At 35.1% G+C, this 17,326-nt stretch overlaps 1 protein-coding gene across 2 annotated transcripts in view; it reads left to right on the forward strand.

Moving 5' to 3' along the window:
- The window catches only part of LOC111054806, a 724,817-nt gene that overhangs the window by 385,954 nt on the left and 321,537 nt on the right, over window positions 1-17,326 (forward strand). For both annotated transcript variants that reach the window (XM_039419907.1, XM_039419906.1), the window contains exon 10: window positions 3,490-3,612. In XM_039419907.1, the coding sequence (XP_039275841.1) occupies window positions 3,490-3,612 (123 nt within the window). The remainder of the gene's footprint in view (window positions 1-3,489; window positions 3,613-17,326) is intronic.

Genomic DNA, 17,326 nt, shown 5'->3' on the forward strand with positions numbered 1-17,326 from the left:
TGAAAACATCAACTCAGTACACATGATTGCTTGGAAGAAGTTTAGCGGGAAGTTAGCTACCAGATATCGACTAACTGTTGAAGTCGCATCCATGTTTTAAACATTGTATTGCACGGCGAAATGCCGAAAATCTATACTTTGAGGTAAATGTATCACTGTATCATTTACACTCACCTTTGTAAAGAGATCAACCTGAAAAAATCAGCTTGACTCTATATCATTTATAGGAGACTAGATGGACAAACCTCACTCCTAAAGGTTACTACCAATGGCCTGCGTGCCATTAAGGGGTACCTTATCACCTTAAATTGCATCAGATGAGTCTGTGCACCATCTAGGGCACTTTGAACTCGTTTTGTGTTCGATGAACCAAAAATTTGCTCAGTTAATTGAGACCAGCTATATAAAATAGCAGATACCGAGTCAATCATTTGGTACTTGAGTAAATCGAGCCTGCGTGCTCATAGATCCTGTTCCTGAATCATAAACCCACAGACTTGATTTAGAGGGACTTTTGTGATGTACCAATGATTGTACAGCCCTCAAACTACACAATAGATTTATTCATAGGCCATTATGAGAACAAAATAAATTCTATCACCAGAAACATTCCAATCTTATCTGAGGTAGATAGACGACTGTTATCTAACCTACAAAGTATGCAATAAATAAATCAGTAATTATATACCTTTCAAAAATCTGTCACAGAAAAAACCGTATATGTTTGTATGTTTATGGATTGGATCAGTAAAAGTATATTTGAAGGTTAGTTTTGAAACAAAAACATAACCCCAAAACAGACCAAAGCTAACTTGTTAACAAGTAGCAAATTGAGAAGGCAGTTCGACTAATAATTGATCATAAAAATCATATAATATCAACATTCTCATTTTTATAGTTTAATTTCCATGCCGAATAGGCCTAAATATTCATTTAATGAACTATCATAAATATATACTTGTTAAAAATATGTAGACAAATTAGCATAGCCAATCTATGACGATTGAGGGTCGATATTCTGGCACATAAAAAACCATATAAACAAAAAAAAAAGGAAGAAGTATTTATTTATTATTGTGTTCGTTATTGTTATAAGCATATATATTCTTATATCATGTATACTTTATGTTATAAAAGCATGTGAATGTTCTATAATCATTAGCTATCCATCGAAGCCAATTTTAAATGCATATTATCATAGACGAATTCTATTATTTATTTGTGCATTATTTTAATTATATAAACTAAATGATAATTTGGAACAACTTAAAATCAGGAATTTCGCCCTATTTAAAAGCTTTAAAGTTGGACACAGTGACACCACCCATTCAGCATATTGGTTATGTCACAGAATCGGACCAATCCCGAATTAATATGTAAATTTTGCGAGATAGAATTTGAAGAAGAAACCCAAGTGGAAATTAGAAGAAGAAGACTCGAGGCCATTTTGCAAGGATCATCAGTAGGATGCAGACCTAGTCCACGTACTTAATTGTTCAAAAGCTTTAATTTCTGTTTAATGTAATTCAATCTTCGTCTTTCTGTTTTAAAAAAGTTGTTCCAAAGTTCCTATAATAATTGTGATACTAAGATTTTAAATTCCATTTAAATAAACCCCGAAATTATATTAGTGAAGTCTGTTCAACATTTTTCGCCACGTGGAAGGATCCAGCCGGGACGATATATTCTACGGCCAAATATATTTCGAAAACCAAGAAATGGAAACAAAAGTCTATGTAAGTTATTCGAATATATAAAAGGGGATCCCCATAAATCTGCGAAAATTGTACAGCGTATGAATTCGTCCATTTTAGAAAGTCATGACTATAGTATTAAGGTTACAAAAGTTATCATAATCAATTTTCTTAGTGTTAAATAAATTTAAATATCCAAGCTGTACTTAGCCAAAAGGTCTATTTCCCTCAGGTGAAACCACACCCTGAGAATAATTTTAATTATCAATTTGTTCTATTTTCTGAATCATCATTTTGTATTAACTTGTTTTTTCTTATTTAACTAGTTCAGTTTATGGCCCTTTCCAAGGGCTGGTATCCATTTTATTTTGTTCAATCAAAGAGTACCAAACTTTTTACATAGTATTTATAATTTAGAGATTCAAATCCGCTATCATTCAATATCCATTCTGTATCTATTGAAAGTCATAGTTTGTATAATCTGTTCATTAATTTATTCAATATTTGATGTAACAGTTTACCTCTCAGAATATATCCATATTACCATTTTGTTAAACTGGGTTTACTTCATTATACCTACAAATTCGTTCTTTCTCGACTGACACATATTGATCATTCAGGACACATCCTGTTTTGCAATAGTCAGACATTAGCGAGTATAGTATCTATCATAAGACTATTATTTCTTCTGGTGGTAAATGGTGGTCGATTTTCTTATCAAGTAATAAATCTTTTTATTGGGAATATCCCGTAGAATCAAATAATAAATCGACTCCCACTAGCCTACCACGCCGAGGTGAAGTGATTCCTGCATTATCAGCCGATCAATGTCACAAAGAGAGGTAATAGATTGTATAGACAACATTGGAATTAAACTCGGTATTCGAAATATTTACTATTTTGGTTCAGCACTTTGCCTTCATACAACCTATAGTACTTATCAGAGACCTGGTTCGCATGGATTTGCCATTCTGTCTGTTGTTTCATGCGGTCTAATATCTTTCCAAATTACGGCACAATTATTGGATTCTGGATATATTAGTCATCATTTGGAGAAAAAGTTCACTCCAAAATCACTATCTCCGTCTGTTCCTAGTGACAGCATAATTTACTCTCAGCATATTCAAGTTGAACTGCATTTCATTATTAAATTGGATTTAATTCCATCTCACTGTATTATAATCACCTACAGCGTTAAGTGAGAAATTCAGATCCCTTACTTCGGCTACCTTTGTAGACCGCTAAACCCTCTATTGAGCAAATTAACTTTTTCAATCTGTTCCATCCATACACCAGTCATTCTACTTAGATACTCTGAATTAAATGGTACCGACAATCCGATTAAACAAAGGTTGGTCAACCTAACCTGCATCTACCTATTGTTGAATCATAACCTCAAATACTATAATTGTTCAATTATTTTATTTAATCTAACCATTTTAACTATTAATTAATTTTTTACTGTACGTCCTCCCCTCTCCACGGAGCAAAATAGGCTGCAATATTCGCCAACACAAGGTAAGACCTACTATACGAGGCAATCGTACTTATGGTTAAACGATTGTAATCCTAGTTCCTTGCCATACAATTCAAATTATATATTTCCGTGTCCCCCCCCCCTTGGAGTAAGATTGACACATGATGCTTCAACGAGAGGCTGGGATTTGACATAATGCAAACCCATTCTATATTAATTCAAGTAGATCTGTGCTCAAGTAGCTCAAAAATGCATAGATATTATACAAGCATGTATTCATTAATAATAATTTTCATATCATTTTGCATTGTTTGCCAGTGAGGTGCCCTTCCTATTGAACGACAATCGTCTATTCAGATTGCTTATTGGCTCAGAAGGCTATGACATTAGAGTCGGGCAGAGATGGGAGTTTCAATACGACAAGTCTCTTCAGAAAGTCAAGTAAGTATACAATATTCTATCTCTATTCTCATTTATAGAAAATTGATTGAGCTATAGTGAGGTCCATGGTGAGGTCCACGTTAAAATGACAGTGGAGAAGTAGGGCAGAAATGCGTTTCCGATCCTGTGTCTTGCCACTGCCTCCTATAGAATAAGAACCGATAAGATAACCATTTAATTAACACAGTATCATATCATACAATATAGCTGAATAGAGATTTTTTATACATTGTGGAAACTTTGACTCATTTGACAGAGAAGATGATGTAAGTGAGAAATTGACAAAATTCAGTGCTGTGTGTGGTGCAATACGTAGAACAATAGGGAAGGAAACAAGACAAGCCACTCTGATGAAATTCTACAGACTAATTGTTGTACCAATAATAGCTTACGGAAGCGAAGCCTGGGTAACAATGAAAAATACCGTATTCCAGTATTAACCGAGTCCCGTATTCAAGCAGCCGAAATGAGGTTCCTTCGAGTAGTCAAAGGCTACACTAGGTTGGATTACATAAGAAACGATGTGATAAGAACCGAACTGAATGTAGTGTCTTCATTGCAAATTGAAGAAAAGTAGAGAAGACTGGTCTAGCCATCTACTTCGTATGCCAGCAAATAGACTCCCAATTCAAGCTTGGCACTAAAAACCCGATGGGAGAAGAGGTGTCGGACGACCGATGAAGAAATGAAATGGATGCCGGAACAGGCAAACAGAGCCTAATCCTTGAATGACGATGACGACGATTGTGAGAACTGACTCCACCTAAGGGTCCTTTCGTAACTTATATTTCAATAAAGGAACGGACTCACCGGCTTTAAAGCTTTTGGTCCCTGGATAGGCCTCAGTCGGTAGAGCAGATACTCTAGGTTTTTGGCATCAGTCTTTTCACACCGCATGCACTAATACATCATGGCTTAATTTTAATCATGTATAACAAGAATTCATCACAACCAATTTCAGCCGCGCATTTCAATTGACAACGAGAGAGTAGAACGAAGAACAGCCGGTCTCCTTCCCAGTTGGAGGGAGAGAGTACCGTCACAACGAGAGATGAGGCCGATATTTCCCCAAAGTTATGTTGGTGAGGGATAAGCACCCTCAATTGCAAAAGACAGAAACGAAAAACTCCACAAAACTGAATAAAATCATGGATTGGAGGGGAACTTTGAAGAACACTTTTCCGAGAGAGGATACAATAATTATGAAAAATAAAATTCCAAAAAAATTGCATCTACCTCCTTTTCTGCAACTTCTGTCCTATCTTCTACATAGGTGGAACCACCACTGCCCTAAACCTCCGGATCAACAATCACAGGGCTCCCTTTAAAGGTAATACTTCCCTACCCATCCCTACTCATGGTTCTGAACACAACAAGAGCTTCGACCAATGCTTCAAAGTCAAAGTCCTTGCCACCCTCCTTCCCACAACCACCTTCATAGATGTCAAGACGAAAGAATTGGCTTTTATTTGGGTGCTTGGAGCTGCTTCCAGTCCTCAACAGACAGCAATAGCACCATTATAGCTATCAACTCTACACCAACTGTTTAATCAAATTGGAATAAATTCCATCATATACAAGGTGATTCATAATTATGGTAAAATAATTTAATACGTGATAGTGGAGGTAAAAATAAGAAAAAAAGTTCTTATAAACACAAATCCATAAACGCTTTATTAGCGAGTTATACAGAGTGAAAGATTTCGCCCGGAATTCAGTTCCTCTGGTGGAATACACAGATGCTGAATTGTTTGGGGACTAGTTTTTGAAAAACTTATGCTGGATTCATATGGAAAAATATCTGAAAAATTGGATAAAACTAGTCTGAAAGCTGTAGTGTGCGTAATTTTTGTGAGAAAATTTGAAATATGCAAAAAATCTAAGTAGAAAAACACTGACTTCTACGTTTGATGTCCAATAACTTTCTTTAATGACCAATAAACAAACTATCTTCTGTTGTGTGCTACAAGTGATCTAGTAATTTTCCCTCTTCATTCATGTGTAAACTTCCTTCTATCAACTGTTCACTTCCATGCCCTTTCTCTTCTGTTTTGTACTCTTTTGTTATAATTATAAATACTCTATGAACTCCTTCCAACTTTCTCAGTTCACATAGTCTCAATAATTTTGTTATACCTAATATTATACAACTCAACTCAACTTAACCTATAATCTAACTTGACCATATCTCAATATAATTTCATTGGATAACTAGAATATGTTATAACTTTTTGTTAATTCCTAACATCACATTAGCTACTCTCCTGTGTTGAAATGACTCAATTGATAGTATATTATCAATAACCTATAGCCCAAAATTATTGACTCACCATGCTGTTTGTTATCCTATTCTGTTAATTCTATTCTTATAACCTAACACTGATTACTCCCTTTTTTTCGTAATAATCAATTATTTATGAATAATCTTTATCCTGATTTTCTCCACTCACCAACTTCTATCCTAATAGTAAATCAGCCATCTCTACCAATTCCTATCTTGCTTTGTGATTGTTGATTTATCCTAAACCGACCCAATCTACTTACTTCCTTGCTTCCACATTTACATAGTACTCAATATCCCTTCTCTCATTCCCCTCAACGTTAAACACCATGCTACAATTTCATCCCAACTTTGCTTGCAATTACTGGTTCGAACAAATTCATTTCCATCCCAAAAAACTCTCCAAATGCATTAGTCATGTTGAATTCCTCTCCACCTGCAAACTTCTTCAAATACCTCCAAATGGTTCATCGATACAACTCCCACTATCTGGTCTTTCTCCCCAATTCGACCCACCTCTATTCAAATTCCAACATCAGATTTCACTGCAGTTCCTTGATATTGTCCATGAACAGTACACTCTATCTTTCAACTCCCATCTTGGTCAACTTATGTCTTTTGTCAAACTGATTAAACTTCACAATGATCTTTCCCTATCCAATATTTGTGATGAAATACTTGAAAAAAATCAGATTGTGCTCTAGAGAAAAACATAAACTCTCACCTTGAAAAACTTTCTTCCCTGTACAAATCCCACTTCCAAAATAACCTGCCTCTTCAAATGCATCATTCCAACATTCTCAACCCCTCCTCCCTCATCAGTGTCAAACTCAGCCTTGCCTCACTCTTGAACCTACCACCACCCTGCCATATTCCACCCTCCTTACCCAAACGTTAGCCCTAATAATATACATCTCCTTCAATCCATTAAGAAAACGTCGAAAATCCCACTGTCCTCATCCTATCCTCAAGAAACCTTCCACCTACAGATCAATCAGTCCTCAACAAGGGTCTCTCTTTTGCCCCAACTCTCAAACTTAATGCCATAGACCTTCTCTCGGATACTGTTCACTTCACAAGATATCTCAGATGGCAAGTATACTTCAGTGGCAACAACACTTCTGACCCTTCTTGCCCTCCCCCCTTGACTACTTCCGAACAAATCATCAAAAAATTTGCCCCAAAATCTAATTGTGAACCTTAGTCTCTCCCAGCCAACCACCCTGTTGAAATCCTCTGCAATTCACTCCTGAACAAAGTAAGCTCTAAAAAATTCATTGAATCCCTCACTCCAACTCCCAACCTCACACCCCAGGAGTTCAAATCCATCAAAGACCTTTGCTCAGACCCCAGTATTTTCATCACCAAAGTTGACAAAAACTCAACTGTAGTCTTACTGAACACAACAGATTACATCAATGAAGTTCATGTAGTAGCTACTATTGTTCGCTATTGTAGCTACTTATTGTGTTTGAGACACTACTGGCGCTATCATAGTTTTACAACTATTCTGTTCCACAGTCCTATCTCTTGCAGTCGTTAACTATATCTTTAATGTTTAATTATTATTTAACGAGAATCCTAAATAAATGCTGCAAGTCACCCCAAAGACTTCTGCAACTGCAGACATTGACAACAGGGTTAACAGCTGGATGGAAATTCGATGAGACTACTATCCAAAAATTAGTTGCCTGCCCGGGAATCGAGCCCGGTACCTCCCAATTGCTAGTCAGGAATGCTTACCCTTACATCAAACTGATAATCTCTGGATAGCAGCGCTCAGTTTAATTTCATCTGATATCTATAATAGATTGAAGAGCTGGCATATGCACATACGGGATGGGAAAATTAGGTTTGACGCATCATCACGTCTGAACACAGAATTAATAATAGCACAGAAGGCTAGCGGAATAGGACTATCTGTTCACATAGGACTATCTGTTCACGCTTAATCGAGTAGTTCCTTTGCCAGATTGTAGGTAGCGCGCAGAATCCTACTCCGGTCTCGCTCACCCCCCTTCCGCACTCCGTCATCACAACAACTCTATCACCCACTCCACTGACAGGTAGTCGCCCCTCACTCCTTCGACACTATCACACACACACACACCACACAGATGCGCACACACACACAGTCAAATCGGCACCAGACACCTGTCAACTTGTGAAGCAATTATAGCAATATTATAGGACTATTGTGATAATAATATTATTCAACCGCCTTCTGTTTTCTTTGCATTTCATCCCAACATTCTCCTGATGATTGGGAAACTCACAGCTGAATCATGACTGTATCATTTATATTACTCTGTGTTCTGTAAGAATGAGAATGCTATGTAAAGAAGAAGTAAAGGAATAAGAAAAGGAGAAGAAGAAGAAAATATGAAGTTTTCAGTTCATCATCTTCTAAATATTTATTTTTTATCACTATTGTATAGTATATCTTCATCTTTCTTATCCTCTTCTCCTCCTTCATGATCCACTAATTCTTATTTCTCTCATATGCTACTCCTTCTTCTTCTTCTTCTTTTTCTCATCCTCCTCCTAGAAAAAGAAGAAGAAAAAAAAGAAGAAGATTTTTTCCTTCTTCTTCCACTATCTAATCTTCTTCATGTTCTACCACTTCTTATTTCTATCTTGCTACTCCTTCCCATACTACTCTTCCTTCAATGAGAAGAAGAAAAAATAAGAAGAAGAAAGAGAAGAAGAGGAAGAATAGAATGATGAAGAAGAGGAGAAGAAAAAGAAGAAGATGAGTAGATGATAAGAATAAAATGACGATTTTGAGTAGACGAAGAAGAATAAATAATAGAACATGATGACAAAAAGATAATAGTAAGAAGCAGAAGAAGGAGAAAAAGATGAGCTACAACTTGATGATGAAGGAAAATAAGTTTGGAGATGAAGAAAAATAGGTAGGAGATGAAGAGAATAAGATATCATGAGAAAAGAAGAAGAAGCTGATGTATTACTATTATTACATTCATTTAAACTACATAAGTCACCCTATCCATAATATTGGTGAAGCTGAATTTTTGCAGGATGTTAGTATACATAGTTAATAGCCTGGAATCACAATATACTCATTTTTCTCTCACTTGAGAAAAGCTTTGAAAGAATCGATAAGGTCAACTTTTGTAAAGATATCCAATACTCCAGAATCATTACCCGAAAAATGTTGCGTTTTCGGAAAGGCAAAACTGCCTTTTTTCACAACTGGACTATTATTAACTAATGAGCTGTTTAACATGCATTTCAAGTACCACCAACAACTACAATATTTATCTTAATTTTTTTTTAGAAATTCACTTTTGAACTCTTAGATCTTCCAGAATGCTCGATAATGTGAGGGCATACCGGTTTGGAGATAGAGAACTATCATATGATACTACGAGAAGAATCACAGAATTAATATAGCAAATTATTATAGAAGATTTCTCTGATTTAATTTGGCAACATTTGAAAAGGTGAATGGCTTCAAAGGTTTTCTACTGGAGGTTTTTTATTCAAAGTTTTAATATCCCAACAATTATTATATAAAGTTGAAAAAAGGTACTGAATGTATTTCTCCTAGTAATGTTTTGAATGATATAATATAGGCCTATATTTTTCCAATCACTGTTTTATCATCATAATAATTAGACTTGGCTTAAATACTTTAATAGTTATCTTGAGCTTTCTCGTTATTTATTGAGTTTTACAAATTCGAGCTGTTTCCTTTGTTCATTGTGATATTCTTCTGCAAGCTCAACCAATATCTATCCTTCCAATATTGATTCTAAAACCAATCTCAATGAAGAAGACATATAAAGGGAAAGCTAAGGTTAATAATAAATAATTAATAATTTAATTCTTAATCAATAATTAAGATAATAGTGAATTCAAGAGCGGATGCAGAGAATAAAGGTTGCTAGTGCAGGGCATTCCATTATAGTGATTTGGAAAGAGAATGTGGATAATCAATGGATGAAGATGGTAATAATAATATATTTGATGATTTTGTTTGTTAATCAATTGGATTGATCAACAATTGAATTTCAATTGAATTTTCGATGAAGAACTTTGGTTTCAAAATTATTTCTACTCAGTGACCAAGGCACAATCTAGAGAAATAATTTTTATCACATATACATCACTCACATTATATGTGATAGAAAGCCCCAATAGAAAGAAAGAAAGAAATAAAGAGAAGAGCTTTATTTACAAGACAATATTATAGCAGTATTGATATCAAATGTATATAATAAACTAGCAAGAACCCGTGCTTCGCGAGGGTCTATTTTAAAACTTGACAAAATGAAAACTTGACGTAATGAATTATATAAATCTAAAGTGTAGGTCATATCTAAATTCACAAAGAGCTCGATTCTTGTTGGCAAGATAGATGTTATTCAATGCAGAAATCATAGTTATTTTACTAAAAGATAGGATAAAATGAATAGTTCTCTTTCAAGGGGAGTTTTGACAACCCACAAAACTCATTTTTCATTTGAAGAAATAATATCAAAAAGGTGCATAGGACCTTACTTTTTTGTTCAGCTTGCCAAAATACCCCTCATTTCAATATTAAAATTTTCGACTGACTGTACAGGGAGTCAATCATTCTACAGTATCAAGGCTTGAATAATTTTGAAATTTTAATTAAATAAAAATGGTAGAGAATAATATTATCATGTAGATATCAACACCTTTATTTAAAGACATATTAACTGCATGCGTTTTCATATTGCCGATACAGCATTGATAAAACTGTAGACGTTTATTTAGCAGTCTCAAAAAACTTTTCTAGCTGAAAAATTAATAATACATGCCACGTGTAGGCTTATACATTGCATCAGGAAAACGAAGTTCAAAACTATGGTTTTCCTAAACATATGTTTTTGAGATAATTTCTTTGATGCAGCTGTTCCACATTCACCATTATAAATTATACAGAGTCTGTGAAAATAAAAATATTTATTGATTACCAAAACAATACTATTATTATATTAATGATAATAATTAATTATCAAAACAATACTTTTATTATATCAATAATTATAATATTATTAAACATATTTATCAATTATCAGAACAATATTATTGAGGTTGAGTGGAATCAGGTAGAAAGCAATAACAGAACAGATGTTCTTTTTTGAATTTCTATCATAATTATTATTTTGTTATTTCCAATGATTACAACATATGTTAGAATATCAAATGTCAATAAATAAATTATCTCATTTCCATATGGCACTCACCTTACCATGTTCATAACCTTACTTAATAGGATCCTTTTCCATCCTTTGAAACCTTTAGAGGCAAAATATCTCAAAATCCGTTCTTAGTGCGCGTCTAGCATGTTTGAAGAATATTTGTGCAAAGTTTCAAGTCTGTAGGACAATTAGTTTGAGCTGTAGTGTGATTTTACATCAAAATTTTCGAAAAATGCCCTCTCCTGGACCCCCCTGTGCTCCTGATCGAGATTTTTCTGCATAGATCTAATTTTTTTTCGTAGCTGAACAAAAACGTTTCTCATGACTTTGCTGTGAAATGAGTGGTTCAAAAGTACAAAATTTTGGGGGGGCCCCAGCTCCCTCAGGGGGGCAAATTTCTGAAAATCCTTTCTTAGTGGATGTTTTCAGGCTACCATAAACAATCGTGCAAAATTTCAAGCTTTTAGGCTCAGTAGTTTGGGCTGTGGTGTGATTTCAGTCTGTCGGGGCTTAGCCTTTTATAAGTATAGAGAAGATAGTATCTCTTGATAATATCAATAAGTGTTCTAAGTTCATTTAGCTTGGCATTTTCTGCCGTCAGCCGAAGTTGAGAGAGAGAGAGAGAGAAAAAAAAACAATAACCACTGTGAACTTTTGGTGATCAATAGAAAACGAGCAATAAATTATAATATCTTGAACAGCCTACACAATTAATTAATTGATCAATGAACAATACAAACAAACAATGTGGCAAGGCTTGCGTTATAATATTATTGAAAGCATGAGATCAAAATGATATATCTAATTTCCTATTCTGAATTAATATTCGCAAGTATACAACTTATTTTTCTGGTATAAATCAGTAATTGAACTCATTTATTATTTCCCCTCTGTACTTTAATGCAGCTTTCACATATCCCACTAGATTCCTCCAACTTTTACCATTTAAATACTCTATTACCTCTGTCCTTTCCAATATCCATTGATTAAACCATTTTTTTCTTATTTCTGCCAAAATTTTACATGTACCTACAAAATGAAATATATCCTTGTACCCATTACTATTACACATGGAACATCTATAAGTGCCTTCCTGTCTTTCCGGCCTGAAGTTGAGTGGTAATAGGGCTCCTCTAGTTTTGAAAATAATACTAATGAAGTGCCGTTTATTACTATCATTGATGTAATCTCTTATTAAAGTCTAATCTTTATTTAAAGCTGCGTACACTGAGTGGAAGTGAGCCAAGTCAGCTCTGCCTATCCATTCGCTTCGGTCAGGAGCTGACCTATCTCAACCCACCCATCTCTTTGTTCCAATGAATCCGGCCAATCTACCTCATACTCCTGACACAACTCTAGCCAATGCTTATACCAGCCACATTTCTTTCTAATAAAAATTTCCGAAATAATTCGTGGGAATCTTTCGGCGGGCATAGCCAAAGTTTTCAATATATAATTAAAATGCTGGCATAAGGTAGTCAACCACATTTTATTCACCCCTGATTCCAAGTATAACACATAGTGAGGAGTATTCATTGGCAGGAAGAGCAATCTTTTTATGAAAAACCGACCAAAACGTTCAAGTTCCTCCGATTCAATATACCCCCACATCTCCGCGGCATATGTGACAACAGCTCTACTTGCCGCATTAAAGACATGCCACTTCGATGAAATTGGTACCTTGTCATTTAAAATAAGCTTTCGCCAAACACTGTTAATACCATATTTGGCTGCAGTCACCTTATTTTCGAAATGCGAACTCATAGACAGGGCAGGGGTAAATGTTATTCCAAGGTACTTATATTCGTTTACCACTTCTAATTTGTCTTCTCCATAATACCACTTCTCATTTCTACCCAATCTTCCACCTTTTCGAAACACCATTACCTTAGATTTTGCCATATTCAGCGTAAGATTCCAGCGTATGCAGTAGTTCCGCAGCTCATTTATCATTATTTGTAGCATTGTAGCACTGTCTGAGAATATTACCAAGTCATCTGCATATAGTAGGCTATTGATTCTGAATCCATCTATTGTCAAGCCTCCCCCTATAGACTCACATATGTCATGAATAAACAGCAGGAATAATAAAGGAGATAACAGGCAGCCCTGTTCTAAGCCACTCTCGATATTAAAACCACGTGTTATACCTCTATTACATCAAATCACTATATGTATCATTATACAAGTTTCTTATCAAACGAACGCATTTATTTGAAAGACCCAAACCGTGTAGTTTATAGAATAGAGCCTCTCTATCCACAAGATCGAATGCGGATTTGTAATCGATAAAGAAGCAGTAAGTTTTTTTCTTTTCAACGCTCAGCTTATAATGAATTATACTATGCAGAACAAACACATTATCTACAGTCGAATAGCCCCTCCTGAAACCCGCCTGATTCTCCTCCAATACATTCCCACCTTCTACCCTTTTTCCCATTCTTCTCAAAAATATTCCTGAAAAAATCTCAGCTGCTGAGTTGACAAATGAAATCGATCTGTAGTTAGCAACGTCAATGTTGTCGCTTTTTTTGTGGAATGAAAATATAATTGATCTAGCAAAAGCTGTAGGCACTGATTCGCTGTCTAAGATATTATTGAAAAAGGTGAGTACCGTAGTAGTTCCCTGTACTCAGTAGGCGAATTTTTATAAAATTCTGCCTGTATTCTGTCGTATCCGGGTGCCTTATTTCCGCGGAGTTTTTTTAAAGCGCAGTCGAGTTCATTCATTTCAATCATCTTATCTAATTGGTAATCTTCAACTGAAGGCGCCGCATAGCTTGTTTGCTCGGAACTCCTAATGGGTGAATACAATTGTTGAAAATACCTAACCCAAATCTCTGCTTCGATACCAGAATCATTATTCGCTGAGTGCTTACCTCTAAAATTATTAATTAGTTCCCAAAATGTTTTTGAGCCTCTAACCGATTTTAGTTTCGATTCTACGTACTTCATGTGTTCAATCCTCTTCTTTCTGCATAATAATTTATATTCTTTGGATGCATTCATATAACTTATTCTTTCTTGACTAGACACAGTCCTCCTGAATATATTCAGCAGAGAAAACATTTTCTACTAGAGATATTTCTACTCAGTGACCAAGGCACAATCTAGAAAAATAATTTTTATCACATATACATCACTCACATTATATGTGATAGAAAGCCCCAATATGGAACAAAAGAGAGTATGGGGTGATAGTATAACACTCACATCATAAAAGCATTATAAACTGAATAAATTGCCATTTTAAAAAATATCTTAAAATATGCCCAACTATTCTCTCCGATTATAGGAAAATAATGTGGAGTTTGGAAGAAATTGGAATTTACCACACATTATCCTGTTTTAAGTGTATGAGAGTTTAATTTCTAGAATAGAAATGCCCTCCGAGTTGGTTGAAGAGGTTGTCATCCTTTCGTAGTCTTCCAAACAGGCATTCAACCAATCCACTTGTCTTAGAGAATTATCATTTTTTTAGAAGGAATATATATTGTAGGGTACTTATAGTATGAATTCATAATCATACGTATACTTTTCAATTAATGATTCATTTTCATTAAATACATTATTATTGGATCATGGAGAAGTTTTCCTTTTCACAAATAAAAAATAAAGAATGAGAGTTTAACAATAAGAGAACAAGTATCATTTGAAAATTCCTCTCACAAATTATAAATGAGAAATATGTTTTTCACAATACGAGAGCAAGTATTCAATACAATTCTCAATAATTACTGAAAATTTCCCACGCGGTATGCATGCTTTAATATATATTCACCCTTATATTTTGTTGTAGTTTCTAATTAGAGAGATTCAACCAGAAAACTATTTCCTGATCAAGTATATGGAAGCCATAATTTTTCTGAAAAAAGAGATTCTCATCCTAATAATACTTAACAATAGTTAACACTCACACTTCCTCCTACTCCATCACCTCCTTCTTCCCCTTCTTCTTCTTCTTCTTCCCCTTCTTCTTCTTCTTCTTTTTCTTCCTCTTCTTCTCCTTCCTCTTCTTCTTATTCTTCTTCTTCTACTACTACTTCTTCTTCTCCTTCTCCTCCTCTTCCTTCAGCTCCTCCTCCTCCATTTTTATCTTCATTTTATTCATCTCCATCTTATTCTTCTTCTGCTATTTCTTCGTGTCTTCTCATTCTTCTTTTTCTTCTAGGAGGAGGAAGAAGAGGAGGAGAAAAATAAGAAACAAAGAAATAGCAGAATAAGAATAAGGAGAAGAAGAAGAAAATGAAGATGAGAATAGAGGAGGAAGAGGAAGAGAACGTGAAGAAGATGAAGAGCTGAGAATAATAGTGGAAGAAGAAGTGAGAAGAAGGATAATAATTATGAGAGGGAAAGAAAATGATCAGAGGCTCTTCTCTTTCTTCTGTCATATCCCATCATCACTCCTCCTTCTCTTATTATTATTATCATTATTATCATTATTATCATTATTATCATTATTATCATCATTATCATCATCTCATCCTACTCTTCTCTACTCATGATCATCAAATAATATTTTCTTCTTATTCTTCTCATTATTCTTATCATCCTCCTTTTCTTCTCCTTATCATATTAAAGAACTTATCATATCAACAGATTATAGAAAAATAGAAATTATATATATTCATTTCAGCTCTAGAGTTGTCAGAGCAGAAAGCTACATGTCACAAAGGAATGAAATTGTTTGTCTTTTATAATAGGCCACTAATTGGCCTCTGGTTGTGCTTGCAATATTATTGTTGAGGCTTCCTCAGAAATGAGTTGAAAGCCTGGCAGGCTGCCAAATGCAGCTATAAAAAACCGGATCAAAAGACTGACACTTTCCTTCCATATTCCCATGCCAGCCCACTTTTCTCCTTCCACTCATTACAAGCCATTACAAGCGACTGTTGACATGCTTATGCGATCTGGTGGGACAATGCAGAACTAACTTATGCATGATTATGCGTGATATTATAAATGCACTACGTTGTTATTCTCATTATAGGAGTTTTCTCTGGTCTGAACTACTGGACTAATTAGCTTGAAACTTTGCATATCCTATTATATTAAGCGAGAAATTTCTGTATTTTCACTTTCCTTGCCCTATTACCATAGGTAAGGAAAGTATTGCTTTCCGAAAAAAATTAAGGTACCCCAATTTCTGAATTTCTATACGTTTTAAGGTCCGCTGAGTCCAAAAAAGTGGTTTTTGGGTATTGGTCTGTGTGTGTGTGTGTGTGTGTGTGTGTGTGTGTGTGTGTGTGTGTGTGTGTGTGTGTGTGTGGTGTGTGTGTGTGTGTGTGTGTGTGTGTGTGTGTGTGTGTGTGTGTGTGTGTGTGTGTGTGTGTGTGTGTGTGTGTGTGTGTGTGTGTGTGTGTGTGTGTGTGTGTGTGTATGAGTGTATGTGCGTCTGTGTACACGATGATATCTCATCTCCCAATTAACGGAATGACTTGAAATTTGGAACTCAAGGTCCTTACACCATAAGGATCTGACACGAACAATTTCGATCGAATGCGATTCAAGATGGCGGCTAAAATGCCGAAAATGTTGTCAAAAAAGGGCTTTTAGCGATTTTCTCGAAAATGGCTCCAACGATTTTGATCAAATTCATACCTAAAATAGTCATTGATAAGCAATATCAACTGTCACAAGTCCCATATCTGTAAAGATTTCAGGAGCTCCGCCCCATCTATGCAAAGTTTGATTTTAGATTCACAATTATCAGGTCTCAGATATAATTCAAACGAAAAATTTCGAGTGGAAAAGATTAAGCATGGAAATCTCTTCAATTAATGTTCAGTAACATTTTCACCTAACATTTAAAATAAGCTCGAAATTCGAGAAAATGTTTTTATTTCAATTGCAAACTGTTGGCAACTGTTGATTCTATTAAATCATTCACTATGAAGAGATAGCAGACCTCGTGTGTCTCCAGCGTTATAGTCCTGTCACCAGCTGGCTTGGATCTTTGAATAGTAGACTTGAGATGCGCGGGAACACTAGCGTCAGGTGATAAATTTTCATAACGGCAAGGAAAGTTGTGTGAGTGCGCCACACCAGATTTTTATATATTTATTTCTGGTTATTCATGTTCAACGGATCTCGAAAACAGCTCTCACGATTTTCACGAGATTTGGAACATAGTAGATCTATGATATGAGAATTCGATTGCACAAGGTCTCATGCTTGATAAAACTTGCTGAATGACATTAAATGGATAATTCATCCTAAGCTGAAACAGCTATGGATA

Source organism: Nilaparvata lugens, chromosome 2, assembly GCF_014356525.2.
Source record: "Nilaparvata lugens isolate BPH chromosome 2, ASM1435652v1, whole genome shotgun sequence".
Classification (NCBI taxonomy): Eukaryota; Metazoa; Arthropoda; class Insecta; order Hemiptera; family Delphacidae; genus Nilaparvata; species Nilaparvata lugens.